This window comes from Haliotis cracherodii, unplaced genomic scaffold, assembly GCF_022045235.1.
Source record: "Haliotis cracherodii isolate W230 unplaced genomic scaffold, xgHalCrac1.p SCAF_11, whole genome shotgun sequence".
Lineage (NCBI taxonomy): Eukaryota > Metazoa > Mollusca > Gastropoda > Lepetellida > Haliotidae > Haliotis > Haliotis cracherodii.
Window position 1 is genome coordinate 26,444,258 of NW_027266266.1, and position 24,722 is coordinate 26,468,979.

At 38.3% G+C, this 24,722-nt stretch overlaps 1 protein-coding gene across 4 annotated transcripts in view; it reads right to left on the reverse strand.

Moving 5' to 3' along the window:
* The window catches only part of LOC139456376 (T-box transcription factor TBX2-B-like), an 89,822-nt gene that overhangs the window by 33,966 nt on the left and 31,134 nt on the right, over window positions 1-24,722 (reverse strand). For 3 of the 4 annotated variants that reach the window (XM_071238036.1, XM_071238035.1, XM_071238033.1), the window contains exon 1: window positions 9,612-10,026. In XM_071238036.1, the coding sequence (XP_071094137.1) occupies window positions 9,612-9,970 (359 nt within the window). In that variant the 5' untranslated portion in view covers window positions 9,971-10,026. Of the gene's footprint in view, window positions 1-9,611; window positions 10,027-24,722 lie in introns of those variants that run through there. The other variant, XM_071238034.1, reaches the window with a different exon arrangement.

The window sequence follows — 24,722 nt, forward strand, 5'->3', positions numbered from 1 at the left end:
ATTTAAAAAGTCATGAATTAGATTTTGGCTTCCAAATCAACAGACTGAACTTCTGTTATTGCCTATTACTTCAAAGTGACAACCAAGCTCTAGTGTGAACCATTTTGTGTGCAAATGTGTATTGTACATTAACACGTTTTTAATTGATAATGATCGGATTAATTAAGATAGCAAATTGACGTAAAGACTGCTATTGTACCGAAAAAAATCAGTCTGAGTAAGTGAGTATGGGTTTACGCCGCTTTTGGAAGTATTTCATCAGAATCCCGTAGGGGCACATCAGAAATATGCTTAACACATTGTATCCATGTGGAGAATCGAATCCAGGTCTTCGGCGTGACGGGCGAACGCTTAAACCACAACGCTTCCCCACCGCCACAACTAAATCCGAATTAATTCTAAGGTGTATATTCGTACTGGAAAAAAGAATATATGGAATCTTCAGCATCAGTTGTTGCATCCTTGAAAAGAATATAGAAACGATTAAATTCTGAAAACTTCCAGCCAGTACATTTAGGAAGATAAATCTCAACTTTGTGTAATAAATTTCACTGCATGTTTATTGCTTTCTAAAAAAAACGTCGTGTCACTTTTTTCGAAAATTTGATACATCTGACACATATTTTGTTATAAATCACAAACTCGCTGTTGATGCTTCCGTTTTCCATGTCTAGGTGTCCGCCAATAGCTGTTCTCACAAGACTTCCTGGCCAAGGATTAAGTCATTTATTGTACCAGACGTTTGATCGACAGTCGCAGCTGTGACAGTGATGTTAATTGCAAGATGTTTCAATCAATCATAAGATAATATAGAGACAGAATTATGATAAAAATATATTCCTATAAACAGCTCCGAGTCAGTGCGCAGTCTCATCGATCAGCAGTAACTATGATGTAGTGGTTGTGTTTATGCCTGTGAGATGACCCTGTGTGGAGTTCACAGTGAGGTGTAATACTTTGAACAGGGATCTGACAGTCATACACACTCTCTCTTTCTCCTCATGCATGTTTTCGTCATACAACTCTCGTTTGTATCCTGCATATCTTCCCTAACATACACTATCTCGCTATTGTCACTTCCATACTATTTGCCATGCATATCTATCTTCACTAACACTCTCTCGCTATTATCTCAAGCATATTTCTTATCCTACGCCTCTCTCTTTTCTCATGCAAACATTTTTTTATCATTTGACTATTGCATATATTACCATATACACACTCATCCTTTTCAGTGCCGTAGCCGGGGTGGGTGTGTGTGTGTGTGTGGGGGGGGGGGGGGGGGGGGGTGCGGTGATTTAAAAAAAGTGATACTTGTACAGCCTTGAAATGTCTTTGAAATATCGTTTTACTGTGAATATGTTCTCTCTGAAACAGACCCTTTCTCTCTGGTCTAATGCATAAATCGTTTCTCAAACACTCCTACACGCTATCTCTCTTAATATTTATTATCAAAACATTTTTTTAAAATTAGGCGGGGGGGGGGGGGGGGGGTCGAAAACACAGGTTCGATTCCTCATTCAGGTACAACAGCTGACCTCGGTCATGGGGTTTCTAAAAGCGGCGTTAAATATATTCCCTCACTCACTCACTGCAAAATGCTATCGCATCTTAATCGATGCGTCAGTTTACTAATTAACCCCTCTTTACCCCTGGGTCCCACGGTATTTATAAACACACAGCACCAGTGACAGAAGCAACTCCTACATGTTACGAGGTACACATACTACGATAAGTAAAATAACTGGTATTCCGTTTCCGGAATCAATACTTGAACACTCGGTGCACTTGGATAACGATATAAGTGTGCCACGAGACACACCGAAACAGTGTCACCGACAGTTCGAACAGACATGTAGCTGTACGCAGATCAAATCGACCAGCGGCCTCAGAAACAAAGGGGAAGTTAATCAATAAATATCATCAAAAGAAAGATCACATAGTAGCTCATTAGCAACTTGGTTGCATAACTCTGTCATCGCTGGCGATAAACTCAACACGTTGACCTGTCTAAACAAAGCACGTTTTGCACGCGTTGAACGTGCAATTAACAAGTATTCTGCCAATCAGATGTCTTGTGTCAGTCACTACGCCTTCGACGGCTTAACCGATAATTATGACATCAGCTGTAGCAGATGTGTCAATCATAGTTAGCAATGTTGATTTCATCAGCGTGAACGGGTTATAAAATTCATAAAGTGCGTTTGGTTGTTTAGCCAATGCGTAGGTGTTAACTCATATACTTGTTTGTTTAAAGATTCACGAATATAATCATTTTGTTTATATACGACATTGTGTTATGTCTATATTGGGGTAAACAGGAGACAACTTGAAATCTAACTTGAAAAATACTTAAAGCTTAGTCTCGCCTGTCTCATAGTCCCTGAACCATATTATGTCCCTTCCACTCAGTCCTTTAAGTGATGCTATAGTCCTGAATGAAGAAAGTCTAGATTCTGGTTCGCGGGCTCCTTTTCAATTTCAATGATGCTGCTTGTTTCTATCAAAAATATATGTTTTCAGAGTCTAAGCGTTAGTCTACCCGAAGTTGTACATGATGTGTAAGAGCACATTTTTATAATCATATAACTATATATGGTCCTGAGGACTATTTAAATTTTAAATCAACTGATAACCTAATATTACGTCAAACATGTCAATTTCATTCTCCAAAACATATGCCAGTTAAAGCTTCCTGGCTTCTGCAGTGGTCCATCCACCGATTGCTATCTTCATGATATAGTCGGAATCGTACTATGGACCCTGCTGATAGTAGAAATTTCTTACGATTATTTATTACAACCTCCAAGACTACTAAATCAACAGAGGAACGTTCTTGGATTCCAATTGGCAATAGTTTTTTTGTTTGTTTTATACCAAAGCATCACTGTACCACAGACAAAATGCCGACAAGCCAGTTGGTACAGCAATACACGTCGAAACTTATTTAATTTGGTGTTCGATTTAGATATACCAAAATAGACTTAAATTGGGTTAACGAGATAGTGAGACAAAGGCCGCAACAACCGAGACGGTGAACACTGGGTGTCTCGAAGGGAATCAAAACGACAATTTCGATAGTTTCAAGATTGGGATGGACATTAATGTTAAGGAGTTGTCAGGGATGTGAGTTTACCTACATGTAAACAATATTTCGAAGTAACCGTTTTCGAAATAACTTAAGTAGATTGTAGGAAGGTAAATAATTGTATGGATGTTGTGTGGTTGAACGAATTTCATTTTGCATACTAACGAACAAATTAATGCATGAAATCTATGTGGTAAGCAGCTGAAGCTTGTCAAAGACAACAATATCAGTTGATCGTATTTGTCAAACAGAATGTGACAGATACCAGATATTGTATTTGAATATGTCAGGCTTTTAGCGGTAATTGTAATGACATGCTTTCAAACGTGGATGTTCCGCCAGGATTTGAGCATCAAGGCATCTAGGATGATCAAAGACAGTTGCTCTTAGATCATGGGACTAGGTACTGCTGAAGAGCATTAAAAATTAAGAATGATGTTTTATACTGCAACCTTCGGGTTTAACAAAAGCCTTCATCCTTACGGATACCTATACCTCGTTAGCTGAAATATAGTTTACTTTCAACCCGAACCAGTCATGGTGCAGCTTTGCAATAATCGAATGTTAAATTGAACGGACTTCGTGAACGCGTTTGACATGAATGTGAAGAAAATGCTTTGTATTCTGATGATATATCTAATTAACAAGCATCTCTCTCTCTGGGGTTGTTTTGCGTTGCTCGATCTCAGGGATAGGCAGCAACGGTTACTCGTTGTGCACAAGATAGTGCAGAGTTGCTGAGGGGTTAACTGTACTGTTAATAAGCGAGTTTTACTCCTGTTTGACAACATACGTACAGTAAATTACAGGTCAACATAATATTTTTGAGATGTATGATACTATCTTTGCCGAAATAGTAATAAACGTATTTGGAATGCTGAGTTGATTGAACCCGAGCAACAGGTGGAACAGCTAAGAAAATGTGTAGATAATATCATAATGTTTATGTCGACCCCGCTTGTGTCGAAACGCTGATCGTAAGGAAGTCTGCACTGTATCCCTGTTCGTACCAATACCATATGTCCAGAATCAATGGAAATGCCTCAACTTTTCAATGACGGTGTTGGCTCGTTACTCTAGGGCCTACATCTAAGCATGATGTAGAGATTGCAAACAGTGCAGTGTGTAAGGCTGAGACATTGTTTCTGTAATTAATGTAACCATGTAAACCATAATAAAACGTTAATAAGTACAAGATTAAAACATAATATACTTGCTAGGACTGCATCCTAACCCGAAGCTAGCTTCATTATTAAGAGAACCTGTCTCTATAAAAAAGGCATGAGGTGCACAAGCAGCAATACAAACTATACAGCTAGATGCATGCACACTTCCCTGGACGTTACAGGTATATAATATGCCGACCTGTGTCCAAACACTGGACACGAATTAAGTCGTTTGACAAAATTTACTTCTTTGATTAAAACGAAAACATGAACCCCTAAACATATTGGTAACGTTTCTGTTTTGAAGTTGTCAAGAATCTGAAACAAAATAACTGTTTTAACAATTGGACATGTTAAGTTTCGATCTGACCTAAGAAGGGGAAAGGGTGGACATGAACAGGAGCAATGTTCTATGATGAACAATCTGAAATGGATAATGCTAATTAGCTTCATAGGTTGAGTGGCCATTTGTCTTGGAGGAATGGTTACAGCGGTGTCACCCTCTGTCAACAAATCCTTGTACACAACCGCATCCATGAACAATATCTGTAGTTCTAGGAAATTACTGATGGTGTCCAGAGAACCGCCATATACTATCTGAATTCCTAAATCCTTTATTGTTTCAAGTAAATATACGTTATAAAGCATGTCTTGTAAAGGCTGTGTCTTTGATTTATAGAACCGTATCATTATTGTTGATGTATTTGCCGTTAATAATTCCGATGACAGTGTGTTTTAGCATTACACTGCAGATAAAACTGTACATGACATCATCGTCGTTATATTTAACGAAACTAAACTTTAAGCTAAAAGATCCTAATACTATACTGTAGAACTGAAACGTAAACACAACATGACAACTATCAATGTCATTATAATAGGAGACATGTTTTAAATTCCTTTTAGACATTATATAACTGACCCGCCGCCATTACGATAAATTATTTCATTTTTAAATTGATTTTAGTTTTTGTCTGGTGCTGATGACTCATCCGTAGTATAATTTGAAAAGGAAGGACTGAGTGCGGAATGACTGCATTTAATATGCCTTGGGATACCTTCACGCATCTGTTCATTGTCATCGATAGCGAGGAAGTTGTTTTGCTAGTACTTACATTAAACCGAATTCAAGTTCCGTTAAGTAAAACGTATGGACCATCGAGCATGAAAGAGCCCTATATTCAAATTTGTGTGGAATTAAACAAAGAAAAATCAATATATCAAACGAATGTGTTTTTTCATTTTTATGAATATATTTCCTGCTTGATAGATGAAATAGACATTATTTGGTAATATATTTGAATTGAGATGGTTGGAGAAGTCTGTCGTTCATGCATGTCATCACACGTCTATCACAGGTGTTCGTTTCATGCTGATGCTTTTTCATTTCATCATATCTATATAAATGAAATTTGTGTTGAAACCAATTCGTACGGAAATTTGATGAATAATGATACTGCAAATCGTTATGTTCGATCATAAAACGAATTTGCAATCTCCATGTTAGATCAAACAGTGACCCCTTGGCTGTGTGTCTCAGTAAAGGGAGCATATATATGGTTAATGATGTAACCTGCCGCGATATGTTACACCTCTTCGTATTTTCAAAGCAATAGGTGTCAACATATTTCAAATGCACCCTATCATTATGCTGGTGTTTGACAGATGCTGAATTGTTGTTGTTTTGTATTCAAAAGGCTGAACATTAAAAACTCCTTCAATGAGTCTTCAACACAGGGGCCTGACATATAGCAACAATCGCTTCAAACAAACATCGTCACCGTGCTTCAATTACACTTCATCCCCACTGATTCAGACATATTTCATGGCTAGTTTAACCACACGTGATAACGATACAGAAAGAAATACTTCAAAGACACAAACAAAACGATATGCTGAAATATCTACGTTTAGTCTGAAATTGGTTATAAATGTGACTAGATACATGTTCAATGACTTTGTGTTAATACAAGTACTATAACAACCTGTGACAAGATATGTGAAAGATATCTGCTTATATACAGATGGTTCTGGATAGGGGGCGGTTTATAGACATGCATATGATGACTGACGTGTGTAAAATACAACGGACTCCGTTCTTTGATAAGAGCTTCAAGACCCCATTCTGAACATTGCCTAGCAGGCGTATACAGGTAAGATGGGTCGGGTGAGAGCGCGGTGGGTCGATAGGAAGACAGAAAAGAAGAGGACAAAAGGTGGACGAATTAATGATAGAATGATACGCGAAACAAATACGGGGATAAAGGATTACTCTGATTGAAGGAAGCAACTGCAACTCTAATATTGGTTGTTTATGAATTTGCGACGAAAAGGGAAATTAATTAAATCTTGAAACAGTTAACAGAAGAAGATATGAAAGTGTTTTTGTTCAATTTCATCATAGAGGGGGAAGTAAACTGGTTCTATTTCACTATTATACTTTACATTCACGACTGGCATGCACTTGATCTGTGAACGTAACACCTCATCATCTATCACAGGTTTTGAGTCAATGCCTTCCTTGTACAATGTCTAATTGCGCTTCGCGTGAATCAGCAAAAAACCCACATATTTTCCTTGTATAATATAATGAGATTCCATTCATTAAAAATCAATGTAGAGAGATATGCCACATCAATGCAAGTACCAACAGTTACTATGTACTTACATTAAATTGCAATACGCCGACGTTTACAAAGGGCATTGTGTAAGTTGTATTTCAAAGCTCTTTATCTTATAAAAGGATTGACATTTACAACATAAAAAAAACTCGATTTCAAAACATCAGATTAAAATACATTTCAAGACTATTTATGATAGCGAGAAACGTGTTTAAGCTAGTGTTTTTTCCTCATAAGACAAAAACTAACAATAGAATATAATAACGAGCCTGATACACGCCAACAGTTATCAGAACGTGTATTTAAATACGAGACACACTTAACAAGACATGTCTTAAATGTGAATGCATTATATTCGAACATTACTTCACGCGAGTCTCGTTTAAAACAAGATGCAAGTCTTCTAGACTTGTATAGATTGTTTACACTTATTGACCCGCTCAAAAACAACACCACAAAATAAACAGGGGGTCCTTTGTATATGTCTTTGTCAAAGTGCCCTTTGTACGTGGTTGTCAATGCAATTTGTCACATGTAATTTATCGTTAATTATATGTACATTTCAGTTCAATAATTTACAAGACAAATACGTACTTTAAAAAAAGATACTTGCTACAAGGTTAATACAACCGATGGAAAGGCTTGGAAGGTTGTGGAAATGTGATGAACCTAGATCTCGGGGAAGATAAGAACGCTGAACTTAAATTTATCGTGTATGTAGCTTTCTCCAAAACCTATTACCAAAGAATATTAGACGAATGTAGATATGGTGTAAGTTATTCCCACGTTGGAATATGTAGTATGATAAATACAGGAAATAATGTTCGGCAACTGTTGTCGTTGAGAGTCGACATGTTTTATAGATACTACGATCATGTCAGTTGTCAATAACGAGTTGCAATCTACAACATATATCGGAAAACATAAAAATATTAAATGGCGAAATCACTTGAGACTAACGTCGTGTCATTGCGTGATCAATTTTATGTAGAACTGTTGGTTGATTTTTTAACTGAACAGGACGTCACATTGTAGGTGTTGATGATTGTTTACCCAGGCAACGAAATTAATAATTATATATAACAACATTTGCGTATAGTTAAGTGTTGTATTCTCATAATATGAAGGTGTAAAAAGGGATTTTTACACTAACAATAACAAAACATTAGACTGGCTTAAATCGATTGCATTCTGTGGTTCCATTCGAGAAATGTCTTGATTTATTTCTCTTGTACATATTCATTAATCTGAGAGTAGCATATCTGAGTAGTATTGTTTATGAAATGCACATTAATTTCTGTCGAAGTGTAATATTCATGTCAACAAAATGACAAATGTTTTAAACTTGGGCCAGACATAAATCTTCCACTGTGACCCATGCAAGTAGTTGGAGACAAGTGTGAGACAATATGATCCAAATTAGATATCAGTTCGTACAAAATTTTTACTTTGGAATAACTGTCAAAATATATGTACAATTTAGAACTGAAATTTCAACTATTTCAACAATTTCAAAATAAGTAAATTGGCCTATACATAGTAATAGACTTGAATGTTCCATGGGTTTTTAAATGGATATTCCACGTTTATGATGCATTCATTATATTAATGCTTTCACAACAAGCATCGGTGGCCATAAATCATGTTGCTCCATATCGTGAAATTGACACTTGTTCACATCAACCATCAAGTGTGCACGTTTAGGTAAAATGTGTTGCTTATTTCATATCTATATCATATAGAGTGGAACACGCCACCCGATGCTACCCACACCACATTTCTTGATAGGCGCTAGTATGTCTATTTTATTTCAATCTAAACAACATATATGTACATTAGTGTCACTGGATGACAGACTTCAAGTCAATTACACAACAATGGACCTGACAGTGACAATATGATCGGATATAAATGTTGTCGTTCCAAAGAAATCAACACGGTTTGATGTAAATTTTCAGTATGTTAATTACAGCGTTTATCCGCTTTGAGAGGTTAAGTGCTGAAGCATCTGTTTATATGACGAGCTTTGAAATTAATGCGTTTAACTAGAACAAACATTGCCTGTAGGGGTGACGGTTATGTAAACTAAGCATACATTATCAGAAAGACCAGAGTGCCACCTTTAAGTTTGATTTCACTGATAAAATAATTATTTTGCAAAATGTAAGCCTTCCTGTGGCCTTAATGCTGTGTTAGCATCCAAACCATGCATGTCAAATAATACTATTATAGACTCTAACACTTAAATCGGTTATAGTCTTTGAATGTATATGTAAGATCATTAAAAACATGATAGTCGTTTTGCAAATAAAACAGCCTATTCCGGTCAATTGTAATGCATAGTAAAATTATGATAAATAACGGAATGGTGAATAAGGACTGTTTTCAGATGTTACCAATATAAAGTATTTACAACCACATGTGATATATACATTGTTTGTATATCCTGTTGTAGTGTTAATGTAACTGTGTATTTCACGGTTATCTCGTGACACAGTTTTGGACATAATACATCGACAGCGAATCAATATTGCACGTACCGTTGGCAAACACAATACTGAATAATATTCCACATTTGATCCGTCGTAATTAGTCTTCCCATTGTGGTGTGCTCAACGAGATAGAAGTGTCTTTATTCGTGTATATATCAGCAGAATATGTATTCTCTTGTCAATTTCATGCCGTCCTGACGGAAATGTTCAGATACGTTGTCAATAGCGGATTAATTGCACCTACCTGCCAGATTTTGTTATAACCATCTCCGTGCCGAGTTTGTGGAAGCTCTCCCACAATTCTTTGCTTTCTAGCTCTACTTTGGGGTCATCGTTGACCTCAATGTCGGGGGGTTCCATCCCACGTAGGGGTCTGAAGGGGTCGTGGTGCGGCATCATGTCCGAGGGGGTCATTGGACCACGCCCAAGCCCATGCTGGAGCTTTGGAAGCAGGGACGCAGCTAGCCCGGGGTGCTGTATCGTCATCGTTGGGAGGAAAGGCGACTGAGAGAGGAGAGAGCCCATCGCGTAATCCATGGGTCTGTGAATTAGAAAGGGATTGTACGCCATGATTGAGTTCTTTGCTGTGTCCGGCAAAATCATGAGCGAGATACTAAACCTACGGCTAAGGCTACATGTACTGAGTTATGTGATCGACTCTTGCCTGTGGCCCATCGCCGGTATTACACATGCATTATGCTCGGCATTGTTCCGCGGCGAAAGGGCGCCACCGATTGGCCGCGCTATCTGCCTCTCAACCAATCATTTAACGAGCGGGGCGGGGTTTTGACAAGTACACATGTTACTGCGCTCACAAAGAGGTGTCGCTGTACTCTCCGCTCTCATGTCAAATTGTGCTACGGGGTGACATGTCAACTGCGACGGGAACCTTCCCACGAAATAAAACCAGTCAGAATGTTTTATTTTGCAAAGTATGAAGCCAAACAATAAGTTCGCTCATTCCTGTTGCCATATAAAGAATGATACGCCGTTTTGAAATCAATGCGTAGTGTCTACAGCAAGAAATCGACCCACTTCGTCTGTAGTCGATTTCTCGCGTCAAGCCCCGCCCCCGAGTTTGACTGACAGGCAGAGGTGTGAATATCGTGGTTAACTGTCACATATCGATTTCAGTGTATGTGTAGATCTCCTGTCGCCCGCTAATGTTTGGATGTCTCTAACATAACGCGAATGTACACACAACCCCTTGTTCAGTGGGGTTTCGCTCGAACCACGTATTCCCTTTCAACCCCAACCATCAATCGCCGACTGAGGCAGTCGGTCGAGAGAGGGTGCGCGACTCACTGTAGCATGATTTGCTGTTTTCAAATTCCAGCCTAACTTAGCCTTGTAAGTACGGCTGGCGCCAAGGCTGTGACGTCACGCCCTCCGGCACGCTGTCCCGAAGTTGTATCGTGGTGTTTATACCGGGCAGAGTCGCCATAGCACAAACACGCCGTTCGTCGACATATTGTCTCCCACATCGTAGGCCAGTCGGCGTTGTTTTAAGGAGGCAATATGTCAGATTTGTGACATATTCATTGAAATATTATATTTATTTGTCCAGTTGTTGATGATAAGAAACTGGGTGGTCATTTAGTCATTTATCAGCCCAATTAGACTCAACGCAGGATGTGTATTACGGGAGATTAGTCCTCTGACATGCTAACCGGCGTCATACTTTATCTAAACTGACATTCCCATCAACGAAATCGACATCCTAAACTGTCATTCGATCCCGTAGTCTAACATGCAATACCTGCCTGTCGATTTCACCGACTACAGTCATCTACATCCACGTTGATCGCCCCCTAGATGACTTTATACAGCGCCTCGACAGATCCCCCCGATAACTTTGTTTGTTTACGAGCGCCAGCTTTCGGGCCTATAATAACACTTGAGTGACATTTAACTGAGTGAAACCTACCAAAGACCAATCAGCTATACACACTGGTTTGCCCGACAAGTTGCAATGTAACATGAGAGTAATTAATAAGTACCCTCTAAGCGTACGAGGTGCTAGTCCCGTGGTCGCCAGCTAACACGGACTGCTGTAGGCCCAGGTCGAATCTGTCCGGCGCCGGGCGTCTAGGCCTGAATGCACAATTGTCAAGGCCGACATGTGTAGTGGGAATGTGTAGGCTTTAGTGTTATAACACTCTTTGGCAACTCTGCTACACGTGACATCATTAGGAGATAAGCCGGAATGAGAGATAGAGAAATATCTCGGCGAGAGAGTATGTGTACAGGAAAATATATTTATGAGAATAGGAGGATTTCATAAGATGATTTCAACACGAGGCTGAAGAGAGCGTGTGCGCTTGAGGGAGAACATGTGACGGAAATGTAAAGAGAAGGGTGCGATGTATGCATGAGACATTGTGAACGTGTGGTAAAACGATATATTCACACGGAGCAAGAAAGAGTGAATAAATATCATATGCATGAAGGAAGATATTGAGGTGTGATGTATACATAAGGTATTACATGAAAGAGAGAGAAATGAAAGAGAATGAGACAAGAGAGAGAGAGAGACAGAGAATTATATCCATGAGAGTGTGTATGAGGGAACATATGCATGAAACATAAAGTGTACATGTGGAAATATATGCATAAGACATGAGAGTGTGTATGGGGGAATATGTGTATGAGACATAAAGCGTGTATGGGGGAATACATGTATGAGACATAAAGTGTGTATAGGGGAATATATGTATGAGACATAAAGTGTGTATGGGGAAATATATGCATAAGACATAAGAGTGTGTATGGGGGAATATATGTATGGGACAAAGTGTGTATGGGGGAATGTATGTATGAGACATAAAGTGTGTATGGGGGAATATATGTATGAAACATAAAGTGTGTATGGGGGAATATATGTATGAGACATGAAGTGTGTATGGGGGAATAAATGTATGAGACATTAAGTGTGCAGGGGGGAATATATGTATGAGACATAAAGTGTGTATGGGGGAATATGTGTATGAAACATAAAGTGTGTATGAGGGAATATATGTATGTGACATGAAGTGTGTATGGGGGAATATATGTATGAGCCATAACGTGTGTATGGGGGAATATGTGTATGAGACATAAAGTGTGTATGGGGGAATATGTGTATAAGACATAAGGTGTGTATGGGGAAATATATATGTACGAAACATAAAGTGTGTATGGGGGAATATATGTATGAAACATAAAGTGTGCATGAGGGAATATATGTATGAGACATGAAGTGTGTATGGGGGAATATGTGTATAAGACATAACGTGTGTATAGGGGAATATATGTATGAGACATAAAGTGTGTCTCATACATATATTCCCCCATACACACTTTATGTCTCATACATATATTCCCCCATACACACTTTATGTCTCATACATATATTCCCCTATACACACGTTATGTATGAGACATGAAGTGTGTATGGGGGAATATGTGTATAAGACATAACGTGTGTATAGGGGAATATATGTATGAGACATAAAGTGTGAATGGGGGAATATATGTATGAGACATAAAGTGTGTATAGGGGAACATATGTATGAGACATAAAATGTGTATGGGGGGATATATTTATGACAGTGTGTATGAGGGAATATATGCATAAGACACTAGAGTGTGTATGGGGGAACATATGTATGAAACATAAAGTGTGTATGGGGGAATATATGCATAAGACATAAAAGTGTGTATGGGGGAATATATGTATGAGACATAAAGTGTGTATGGGGGGATATATGCATGAGACATAAAGTGTGTTGGGGGGGGGGGGGATATATGTATGACAGTGTGTATGAGGAAATATATGCATGAGACATAAAAGTGTGTATGGGGGAATTTATGCATGAGAGTGTGTATAGGGGAACATATGTATGAGACATAAAATGTGTATGGGGGGATATATGTATGACAGTGTGTATGAGGGAATATATGCATGAGACATAAAAGTGTGTATGGGGGAATATATGTTTCAAACATGAGAGTGTGTAGTAGGCAATATATGCATGGGAGAGAACATGTATGGTAGGAACTATGTGACAGATGGGTGGTACTTAGTTGAGAAATATATGAGGTAGTCGTAAGTTTTTTGTTTCTACGATATGCAGATAAAACGATCGCAAACAACACTGATAATCAAACAGTACATGGAAGTCGTTCCAAATATGCGTGACAAAAACAGTATCATAAATATACTGTCGATCGAAACGCGTGCTTGTTAATTTCAAACAGACTGACAGCATTCACCGTCAATATCATGTATCTAGTTGTTAATAGCCCCCGACACGAGTCACAATAACATCCCACGTGACTGTCTTATCAGGAAGGAGATGGTCGTCGGAGGAAAAGTGTATTTAATCCAGATTATATCTATTTGATATGATAATGAGCGTGATCTAATCATTTGACAAATTATTGGATATCAGACACAGACGTGTCTATTTCGTTACGCGATCGGAGATGGAACCTGATTTGTTTTTTAGTTTGACAAGGTTTCTATAAGGAAATATATTTTTTGAATAACCTCACTACTCATCCTCACATTGACGATAATAATGACATTAGCAGGAGTGTTGACTCTGTGTAAACATTATTAAATTACCCCTTTTATTTACTCTGTACAAACTGACTTGTAAACTTGCACAACACATTAGAACTATTGGATTTGGGCCTAAAGATTTCGACCCTTCTTGCACTCATGACACATTTCACTCATTGACTATAGTATCGGTTAGATGAAGGCTCATGCTTAACCTGCAATCCAATTTTACTCATAAATCTCTGCAATATCGTTTCTATTTTTCTGAAGCATTCTGAAGAAGCAGTAAAAAAAAATTTTCTAAAAGGAAATAATACAGTAATCATCAAACTATTCATAAACAATGACTACTATCTTTGTTAGATTTTATTTCGTTTCAGACAAAATTATACGTTCGGGTTATACTAATTTTTTAAAGAGCCTACGAACAAAAAGGCGTTCCCTTCGAAAAGCCAATCCAAACAATACCAGTAAAAACTGGAATGCTAAAAATGGTTATGATGCGTTTGGACGGGTGCGACCAGCTTTCTCAAGCACCCTTGAAACAAAAACAAAACACCGTCCCGCACTAAAACGCACGTCTATACACTGAAAACGACTGCCTCTCCCCTCGAGAAGCCCAAACTCTGATACTCGGGTCGTACAATCCACTGTCGATCCGAGGGTCGCGCGACCACTTAACTGCAGTACTTGCTACTTACAGACAAGTTCGATGGGGGAGAATTTATTATTAGTGACAATGTCACCGGCTAGGACCACTTTCACCCATTCCACCATAAATTACTTTGGCGTCAGGGTTTCTCAATGGGGAGGCAGCACCACCAGGGTCTGACGAAAGTAAATAGCCCCCGATTCGCTGTCGATTGTCGATGTAAGACGTGGGATAAGGGCGATAGTGATCGCTAATGAGACGAGTAGAATCTGATGTTACGGGTACAGATATATTGTTACGGGTATGGATTTGCTGTTACGGATACAGGTCTTATGGGTAAATAAACTGACTATACATTGAACTGTTTAGCTACATTTTATATAAAAAAAATATATTGTGTACATTATCTTCCAGTAAATTACACCAACTATATGAAACACAAAATAACCATTTTACATCCAAATGTTTTATTTGTGATAGATATGTTTGCATGGATCTCTTCATGGGGAATTATTATGAAAGGGTCCGTCAACAGTAAAGACAAACTCTTTGCTGGATTTACATCTTTCCCGATTACTCTACAGAATGTACACTCTTTAATAAACGTGTAAGATTTTCAAACCAATAACGACCCCGGTTTTTTTAAAACACGTGGATAAGAAATTAGAAATAAGAACACAGTTACACGCAGATTGCAGGTACACCAAAAACAGGGCAGAATTCACGTCAACTTCTGAAATCTGAACTTAAGCGACCCAAGATCATAAGGCGACAAAAACCAGATCATATTAGATTGTCGAGATAAACACATGCACTGATAGGTAGACATTGTGTCTCTCATAGTTATCAGCATGACTCGATGAAATTCACACTTTTACGCAAAGAAAGCGAGTTTTGTCCGTGTCAAATGGTGATATGCACACGGCGCTGAAGGCAAGGAGGGCACAGACACACAGGCACCGAGTCGGCATAAGACCTAAATTTCTGCTGCGTTACTAATTTACTTATCTTTAGACTTATTAACGATTATACGGATTAATGAGTACGTACAAGAGCCTGTGATAAACACTCGAACGCCGCCCTTGTTTGACATCTTGCAAGCAAAATGCATGAATAACAGCGGGCAGAGAGCGTCGCCCTGTCGCACACCTATCGCTAATGATGTGGATGATTAACTCGTTTTAGGAGCTTACGGTGAACTCGTTTGATTTGAATCGATAATCCGCACACCTCCCCTGTGTAATGGTTGGTGTGAACTACCGGAGGGATTAGGTAGTTTGAATATAGCACACTTTTGGAGAAAATTATGATTATTGTTGTGTATTAAAACAATAAAATACATTAGTGTTACGTTAGATGTAGAGGTGGTATTATTCCCATATACAGTAACATATATTGTCGATGGTACTCTGTGCAATGAATGGCGATAGTTTAAAGCAAAAACACTTGCAAAGATAAAGACAAACATAAACACGATAATCGTAAAAAATAAGAATAATTAAAATAGAAAGATATATGATATGCTGATGAATTGAAGGGGCAATCCAAAAGTACATGACTATTAATACATATTCCACAATTTGAAAAAAAACAACACAAATATAACCGCAGAAGTAACAAAGGTGGCGTTACATAAATATGAATAGTGTGATGATAATAATGAGGTGAAGAAAACAAGACACTATAGCAATAACCACGCAACAGTGAATCCCCGTTTCACCGACTACCACGTAATTCCGAACATAATTTCTGCATACTTGCACACTATTTACATACCGCCTTCGTATAGCTGGAATATTGCTGAGTGTGGCGTTAAACAACAACCAAACAACACGTTCAAAGGGACATTACTCGGTGACCGCTTGGCCCATAAATATGTGTTACAATGTAGATATTTTAATTTGTTTAATTAAATATAACTTACTTTCCTCTATACTCTATTCCCATTTTATAAATAAAACGTCACATAGGAGATAAGGCTTAGTCTGTCTTACAGACCCTGATACAAACATATATCAAATACAGCCCATGCAAGTCTATAATGTTTGGCAAGTCTAGATCACTGCAGTATCTGAAAATGAAGAGAGTCACAGGGCTCCTTTTTATTTTATTTTTATTAAGATAACTGAACAACTGTTTTTTTATGTACGATATGTTCATTTCAGAGACTATATGTTAGTCTAGATAAGGCTGTACTTTCAACCTTTCATTTTAAGTCTGGGAATGGATTTTGTTATTAGCATGTAGTATTACACTGAGACAATATCTCAGCGCAAAATGATGATCATTAACTGCCAGATTAGTACGCACCATAAAATCTAATTAAACAAACCAAACAAATCAGCCTGGGTCCACTGCCACCTGGCCCGACGAGTCCAGTGCTCCTTTAAGTATATTCAGGCGGGCATTTTCCATCTTTATGTTTCAACACCTCATTGACATGTGTTTAAGACTCGATACTGTTCATTCATTCAGAACATGCATAAAAGGCATCACTGCTAATTTCATTTCGCTCGGATCATTCCGAGGTTCGCCAGTTGTTACATTAAGCGCATAGACGGTATTCTACACACATCCAATGTTCGGGTGACATGATACATTAGGATGATAATTTAATATCAAAACCATTTCAACAAGTATGATCCCAGTACAAATACATTCTACATAGGGGTTATCACTATCCATCAAAATATCGCATCTGTTGAGACTGCGAGAGAAACAACAAAGGGACATCTTGTTCATTTCACGCCCATACATTTCAGCATGTCAGTAATAATAGCCAAATCACCGGCATAACATTCTCCATAACATCCAATGAGGAAGACAGCGCATGCGTGCGGACGCCCAAATCGCCATTTTTTTGCTTGATGAAGTAAGGGAGTGGCGAAATGTCCCCCAAACACGAGAATCTCACCGATGCATGAGACATTTCATCGACCGAAGATTAGTTCAACGGTGCTACATTACCGTATTTCCCCATATAAAATCAGCGCGGGTTTTAAACTGAAGGGCACCTTAACGACTTGGATTAATTCAAACTCATGTTTACTTTTTAAATGTAACCATGTTGTAATAACAAACATTAAATCATATCTTAGGTGGTGAGGTGTTGCGGGAGGGGGTAGCTTTCCTTTTAAATATGTATATTTTGTTTGTTCATGTCTACCGCTTATTTGTTACACAATTTGTGCCTCGTTGGATCGTATCTGGTATAGCTAGGCTAAGCAAATGAGTTGAGTTTAACGCCGATTTGACCAGTAAACCAGTTATATCACGGCGTGTCAGCTTCATGTGGGAGGAAAGCCCGAAATATTGCAGGACTCAGACGTTTACCACTTTTGGTGAAACCCACGATCACGAGTATATGCTGACAAATCCCGGAGACATAATCGGGGCGAACCGGGATTCGAACCCACTAAGCTAAGTGTGTTAATGTCTATCTATGCATATCTAGAGCATAGACTGGCACTTGAAATGTCATCACAGGTCTCGATGCCTGTCTATTTGTTCTATGGAATGAATATGTCAGGACGTCTTTTTTTTCAGTGGGCGAGCATGGCTTTCGACTGTTTCAGCAATATTTTGGGAATCGAACCCGAATGTTTGTATGACGAGCAAACGCTTTAACCACTAGGCATGAACGTGCCATATGTGTTTTATTTGAAACGAAATACACAATCCAATATATCATTCCATTTTACAATCGTCATAACGCAGTTTGCAGAAGTAAGGGCCCACTAAAATATGTATAGACGAGTGTTACACGGCATAATAACCGTTCTGACATTCACGGAAACAAATTACTCAAAAAGATGGCTTGAATTCACACCCAGCACAACCAGAGAAAATAACAGAAATATGATAAAAGTCACTGCCCTTCTATGTGTGTGACTTGTAAATTCAATTTGTGACATTGCCAGGTTCTTAAGTTAAGAAATAAAACCGACGACCCAATAAGACTGATGCTTTTAAAATAGAATTATATAATATTATTGAAAATAGAACCTAATATATAATCTCAGTCATAACGATGAGAAATTGAAACGGAGTCTATCCCAATAACTGGATGCTTACTCACACTATCAACCACTGGGTTTCCTGAGCCAGTTTAGTATCAACCACTGGGTTTCCTGAGCCAGTTTAGTATCAACCACTGGGTTTCCTGACTGTGAGCCAGTTTAGTATCAACCACTGGGTTTCCTGAGCCAGTTTGAACATGCCCGATGTCCTCCTTATCCAGGCTGACATTCAAACGTGGTTTCGCCGTCTATTCGAGGGTACACACTCACCATCATTTCACCTTACCCGTTCGTACATCATGGAATGCAAGCGAAACTTTGTGGTGAATGTTGAGCGGCCACACAAACCATTTGACTACTCCCCATGCCTTCACCCTTAACCCAGTTCACGCCGTGATTACAACACGTTCATGTACTAAAGTGGATGTTTTAAACAAACAGTAATGCAACAAAATAAGAAACTTGGGTGAATGGTACATTCCAATATCACAGGTAACAGCATAACCACACAAATGGTATGTTACAATGGTAAGGGAGGCACATGTTTAGTAGTAATCTACTCACTTGGCCACTTAGGAAAAATAAATGATGATATCAAAGTAAGGTTGACATAAATGTTGTTACAATGGTAAGGGAGGCACATGTTTAGTAGTAATCTACTCACTTGGCCACTTAGGAAAAATAAATGATTATATCAAAGTAAGGTTGACATAAATATTGTTACAATGGTAAGGGGAAAAAATGTTTAGTAATCTACTCACTTGGCTACTTCGGAAAAATAAATGATTATATCGATGTAATGTTCACATAAATGTTATGTTACAATGGTAAGGAAAACATGTTCAGTAATCTACTTACTTGGCTACTTTGGAAAAGTAAATGATTATATCAAAGTAATGTTCACATAGATGTTATGTTACAATGGTAAGGGAAAACGTGTTTAGTAATCTACTCACTTGGCTACTAAGGAAAAGTAAATGATAATATGAAAGTAATGTTTACATAAATGTTATGCTGCAATGGTAAGAGAAACACATGTTTAGTAATCTACTTACTGGGCTACTTAGGAAAATAAATGATTAGATCAAAGTAATGTTCACATAAATGTTATGTGACAATGGTAAGGGAAACACATGTTTAGTAATCTACTTACAGGGCTACTTAGGCAATGTAAATGCTTATATCAAAGTAATATTGACAGACACCGCTCTTTATCAGTGAATTAGATATGGAGATAACATGGGCCATGTACATGCTATATATATAGGTAAATACCAAAAAACATAAAACTATGATTGAAATGGATAGAAGTTAAGGAAAAGGTTTATCCAATAGATCACAAACAAAAAACCTTCAGTCATAACAAATCACGTCAACTAGCCAAGTTTTACTCAGATACACCGCCGCTGATTCAAAGACGAGATTGTAAATTCAAACCGTCTCACGTCCCTTGTAATTAGCGTTGCATGTACCGAAATCCACCACCATTAAGAACCCATAGCTGTGTAATATAGACCATATACTAGTTAATTAACAGAGATAATAGACATGCAATATACAAGTCGCCGCACTACCTTGTCATATACACTGGATAAGGTATCAAAGAAACTGACAAGCTTGTGAGTGAAATCGACAACAGCACTGACAGTATAACACCTTTATTTGCTACTAACGCAAATGGCGTCAGGGAAATGATACAATGAGTATCAAAGGCGGCTGCCCTTATTGTCAATTTCATCTTCAAAGGGCTGATGGACACCTTGTAAATAAACCTGTCATGTGTGGTACGTGACCGCACATGGACATGAAATCCGCATCATTCCGTGATTGAATAATACGTTAGTCTCCATACTTCACAGTGAAATCGACAAAGGTTGTAATTTAACATTTTCAGTTTCAAACGAAAAGAAAGGATTGGGGATGGATTATGTGGTATCCCGCGCTAAATAGCATACCTTGTTATCACCGTTGTCGGTTTCCGTTTTGATGTATCTAAGTTCGATAATAAAAAAATATATTTATAAATGTCAAGCTGTTTTTCAAAATAATTGAGAATTAGATAAAAAAAAATCTATTGTTGAAAAGTTAATTGAAGTGACTTTTTCTTTCTTACCTAGCACATACATCAAGTATTTTGACACACAATCTTGCTTTAAGTATTTGCATGTCAAATCCTTATATGTCAAAGTATAAAGTGAAAGCATAGGTGGTTACACGGCTTTAGATCAATAATTGGATAGATATAGAAAGATCCAAAGAAAAGCGAGTTACTTTCAACAAAATCTCTAGAAAATGAAGTCCCACACTGACCCAAATTTATGTTCTTTTTTTACCTGTGTTTCCCATAATAAAGATAAATGTTTCTAAATTTCCCACGATTAGGGAATTGGAGAAATAGACAATTAGCCCTTTAAATCATTGTTGCACGGACTAGCATGCAAAACTGAAATGCCTCTTAAAAGACGTATTGTAAAACATCCGGAACGCCATAGCAACGTTAACGGATATGAACGATGCGTATTTTCGAGGCTATACAAGAAACAAAATAACAAACAGTCTCGCGACTTCCCCTAAACCGTGCGCCTGTGTTACGTGCTGACTGCGACGGTTAGGGCAGGTTGCAATAGCAAAGTATCAAACTGCCATCATTGAGAACAATTGTTTAGACAAAGGCGATCCGAGATAACAGACTGCGTAAGTATCTGTTAGATGCCCGTGGCTGATCTCTCCGGAAATGGCGGGAAAATGCGCGAGTTTCCCCTACTTGGCGTCATCGGCGATGCCCGGGACGATATAGAAAGGTCACGGGAACTTGGAGCCGGAAGTGGCGGTCACGTGATGAAAACTGATATTAGAGTAACCTCCCTTGAGCTACATGGGCCAGAACGTTCGATCGTTTAATTTCAACACTGACGGTCCACGAAATAACGTATTTCTTTCAAAATTCAAAATAATCTGATGGAAAATAAAAAAATGACGCAGTATGAATAGAATAGTGACATATTAATCATTTAGGGGCTGGTCATTATTATTATTATTACTCCGATGACAGGAATACACACTTGGTGCCTTCACATGTATGTATATATACTATAGAAATACCTCCACTGGAGACGATTATCTGCAGAAACAGACTCCGCTGTGTGTAAAAGGCAAAATAGCGATGACAAAAATATGAACGGATCACTGAAAATCAGTGATGACACCCTATGTTAACCAAAGTATAAAATTACAAAATGTTGGATCCGTCTAAAATAGTCATGAATCGAAAACTGTTAGTGATCTTTGCACACACGTCAGTTACGCTGCAGTGGTGCTTTAATCTGTAAATTAATTAGGGAACAGTGAGTGACAGTGTTTTACGGCGCAGTCAGATATATTCCAGCCCTTCAGGGTCTGAATGTAGATGTTTGAGACCGGACCAGTGGCAAACCAGTGGTCAGTCGCATGAGCAAGGATCTACACCATCGGGGCACCATCAGTTAATCGATCTAATGTTTCAGAAATTAGTATAATGTCCCATCATGCTCTTGAACCCAACTCACGGTAATTTGTTGTGTAGCGTTGCTCCCCCTAGCTGTATTCGGATAAGCTAGTTATCCTGATTATGACACATGCTCGCAGCCTTTAAAAAATGTGCAACGTTTATCTGTTTAACTTGTGGCCTTCGTCCCACATTAAGCAGTCACGTCGTCTTACTGCAATACGGTATACGGCGGTGGAGTAGCCTCGTGGTTAAAGTGTTCGCTCTTCACACGGAAGGTCTGGGTTCGATTCCCCACATGGTCACAATGTGTCCATTTCTGGTGCCCCCTGTCGTGAGATGGCTGGAATATTGCTAAAAGCGGCGTAAAACCATCCTTACTCACTCACTAAAGGTAGAGTGAAACCGTAAAGGTTCTAATATTATTTAAATCATATAATATATGGTTTAAGACACATCTCCACGACATAGTCTACACTGTACTAGACAATGGTTTTCCGTCACTTGCGCAATGCACACTACGTCAATCACTACGCCGCCAAACGTTCGTGAGCAAGTCTCATTTATTACACAATTAATCACTTTAGCGAGATATTAATCCGCGGACACTCTCTGTCAAATTACCAGTCGCATATCTTGATGTATGCTGTGCATCCCACGAGCGCAATGTAAAGTTGCACGCTAATATTGATAACTTCGCTACATCTAGTCCGTCTAATGGGGTTCAGTATGCATTAATATCAACCGATTATATCTTAAGGATGAAATATATGGTCCAAACCCGGTTTGTGCATAGATACAATGAGAGCTTATTACTTGTGGAATCAGGGTGTCAATATCACATGACCTACTTCGTCATATACCTGGCCCGAAACATACACGGTAGAAATGGAACATGTTTCAACGCACAAGGTGTATCACTAATGGGACAATCGATGCGACTGTGAAATCGATTCCATGTGAGAAATGGTACACGCTATAGCATATTTTTAGGCTTTTGTTTTAACTATAGATAAGGGTGTTTTACTTTTACTCGTATTAATTGTTGTTGTTGTAAGATCATCATCTTCATCATCACCACCACCATCAACATCTTCGTCGTCGTCATAATTATAATCATCATCAACAATTAATAACCAAGATGGTTATGAGACCACAGAAGGCAGAGTTAGTCACAATTAGCATCGTCATCATCATAATTATGATCGCCATGCTTAAGATAGATGTAAAGAGAGCACAGGACGCATAGTTGTTAATAATAATAACAATAACAATAACAATAACAATAACAACAACAACCTCATCATCATCGTCATCATCATCATCGCCACCCTTAAGATCGATGTGAAGAGACCACACTACGCGCTATTGTTTATTGTCACCATGACCATCATCATTGTCAACATTTAAACAGGGGTACCGCAGCACGCGGAGAGGCTGATGCTCTAACATCTTAGTTCGTATAATTACAATCTTCAACTAACACAAGAACGTTTTAACTTTCGTACACTACACGCGACCATAAATCTTAAAATAATAGCCTCGTTTTGAACACAGGAACAAGTGGCGATTTTCTAAAACCAACAATACATGCGGCAGACATGAAAGAGTGAGCGCGGAGGGACTTTCTCAGAACCTATTTACAAAACGACATGTAGTCCTCCAAGATCATTATCAGTTTCATAGAAAATACGACTTCGTTTAGAACTGTAATACCATCATTCCATCGCCTTTTCCTATTTAACAAGCGACGCTATGATTCTGTCGCAAAAATGATGTAGTTTGCTGATCCTTTTTTATACCCCAAGATCGTATCACGTCTGTCATTGCAGCTAATCGAAGTGGCGGACAGTTCGGCAGTTTCAAAACGAGGCACGCCGGGGTTCCATTACGTCTAGATGGACATATAACGATAAACGCCATTTCGTGGCACCTAAATTCAAATTTTCCGTGTTTCGTGTTTGTTGTGTGATGGAACAAGACTTCTTTTATGTCCTAAAGACTTTGTTCATGTCTTCTTGCGGTTCTCCGTCTGAGTTCATCACGATCCCCGCTAATATGCGCACTGAGTTATTGTGGCCGAATGCGTCAGTTTTCGATACACGAATAAAGTATTAAGGTAATTTGTCCATGACTCTATTTTCAAATCAGGATACCTGCTGGGTATGTATTTCCATTCTCATGATTTATGACATAGACTCGGATATATTTATCGATATCCGTTGCTTGCGGGTTTGTTGTAGTCTGTTGTAAATTATGATGCTGTAGATATAAAACAAAAGCTAATTTTTGATTCAAATGTGATTATTTAATACATTTCTGGACAGATGACTGACCACAGTTTCGTTGAAATAATGATTCGATTCCGAAACAAGTTGAAAGGCATTCCATTATATTTTAATTGTTATGATTACATCATTTGTGAAGAGCAGGTTCAGTGAGAAGTTAACTTAATACAATAGAATAAAATATATTTACGAATTTCTGTTTCACCTCTAGCTTGATCTTAATATCGCAGATGTAACGTTTTGACTCCGCGAAGTATGGCGTTGAGAGTGTTTAAACTGAATTGTGTTTTGTAAATTGATTTGAAAATTTGAAAACACAAACAATTTAATATTTCATGAACTCAAGTATCTCATTTCATATCCTGT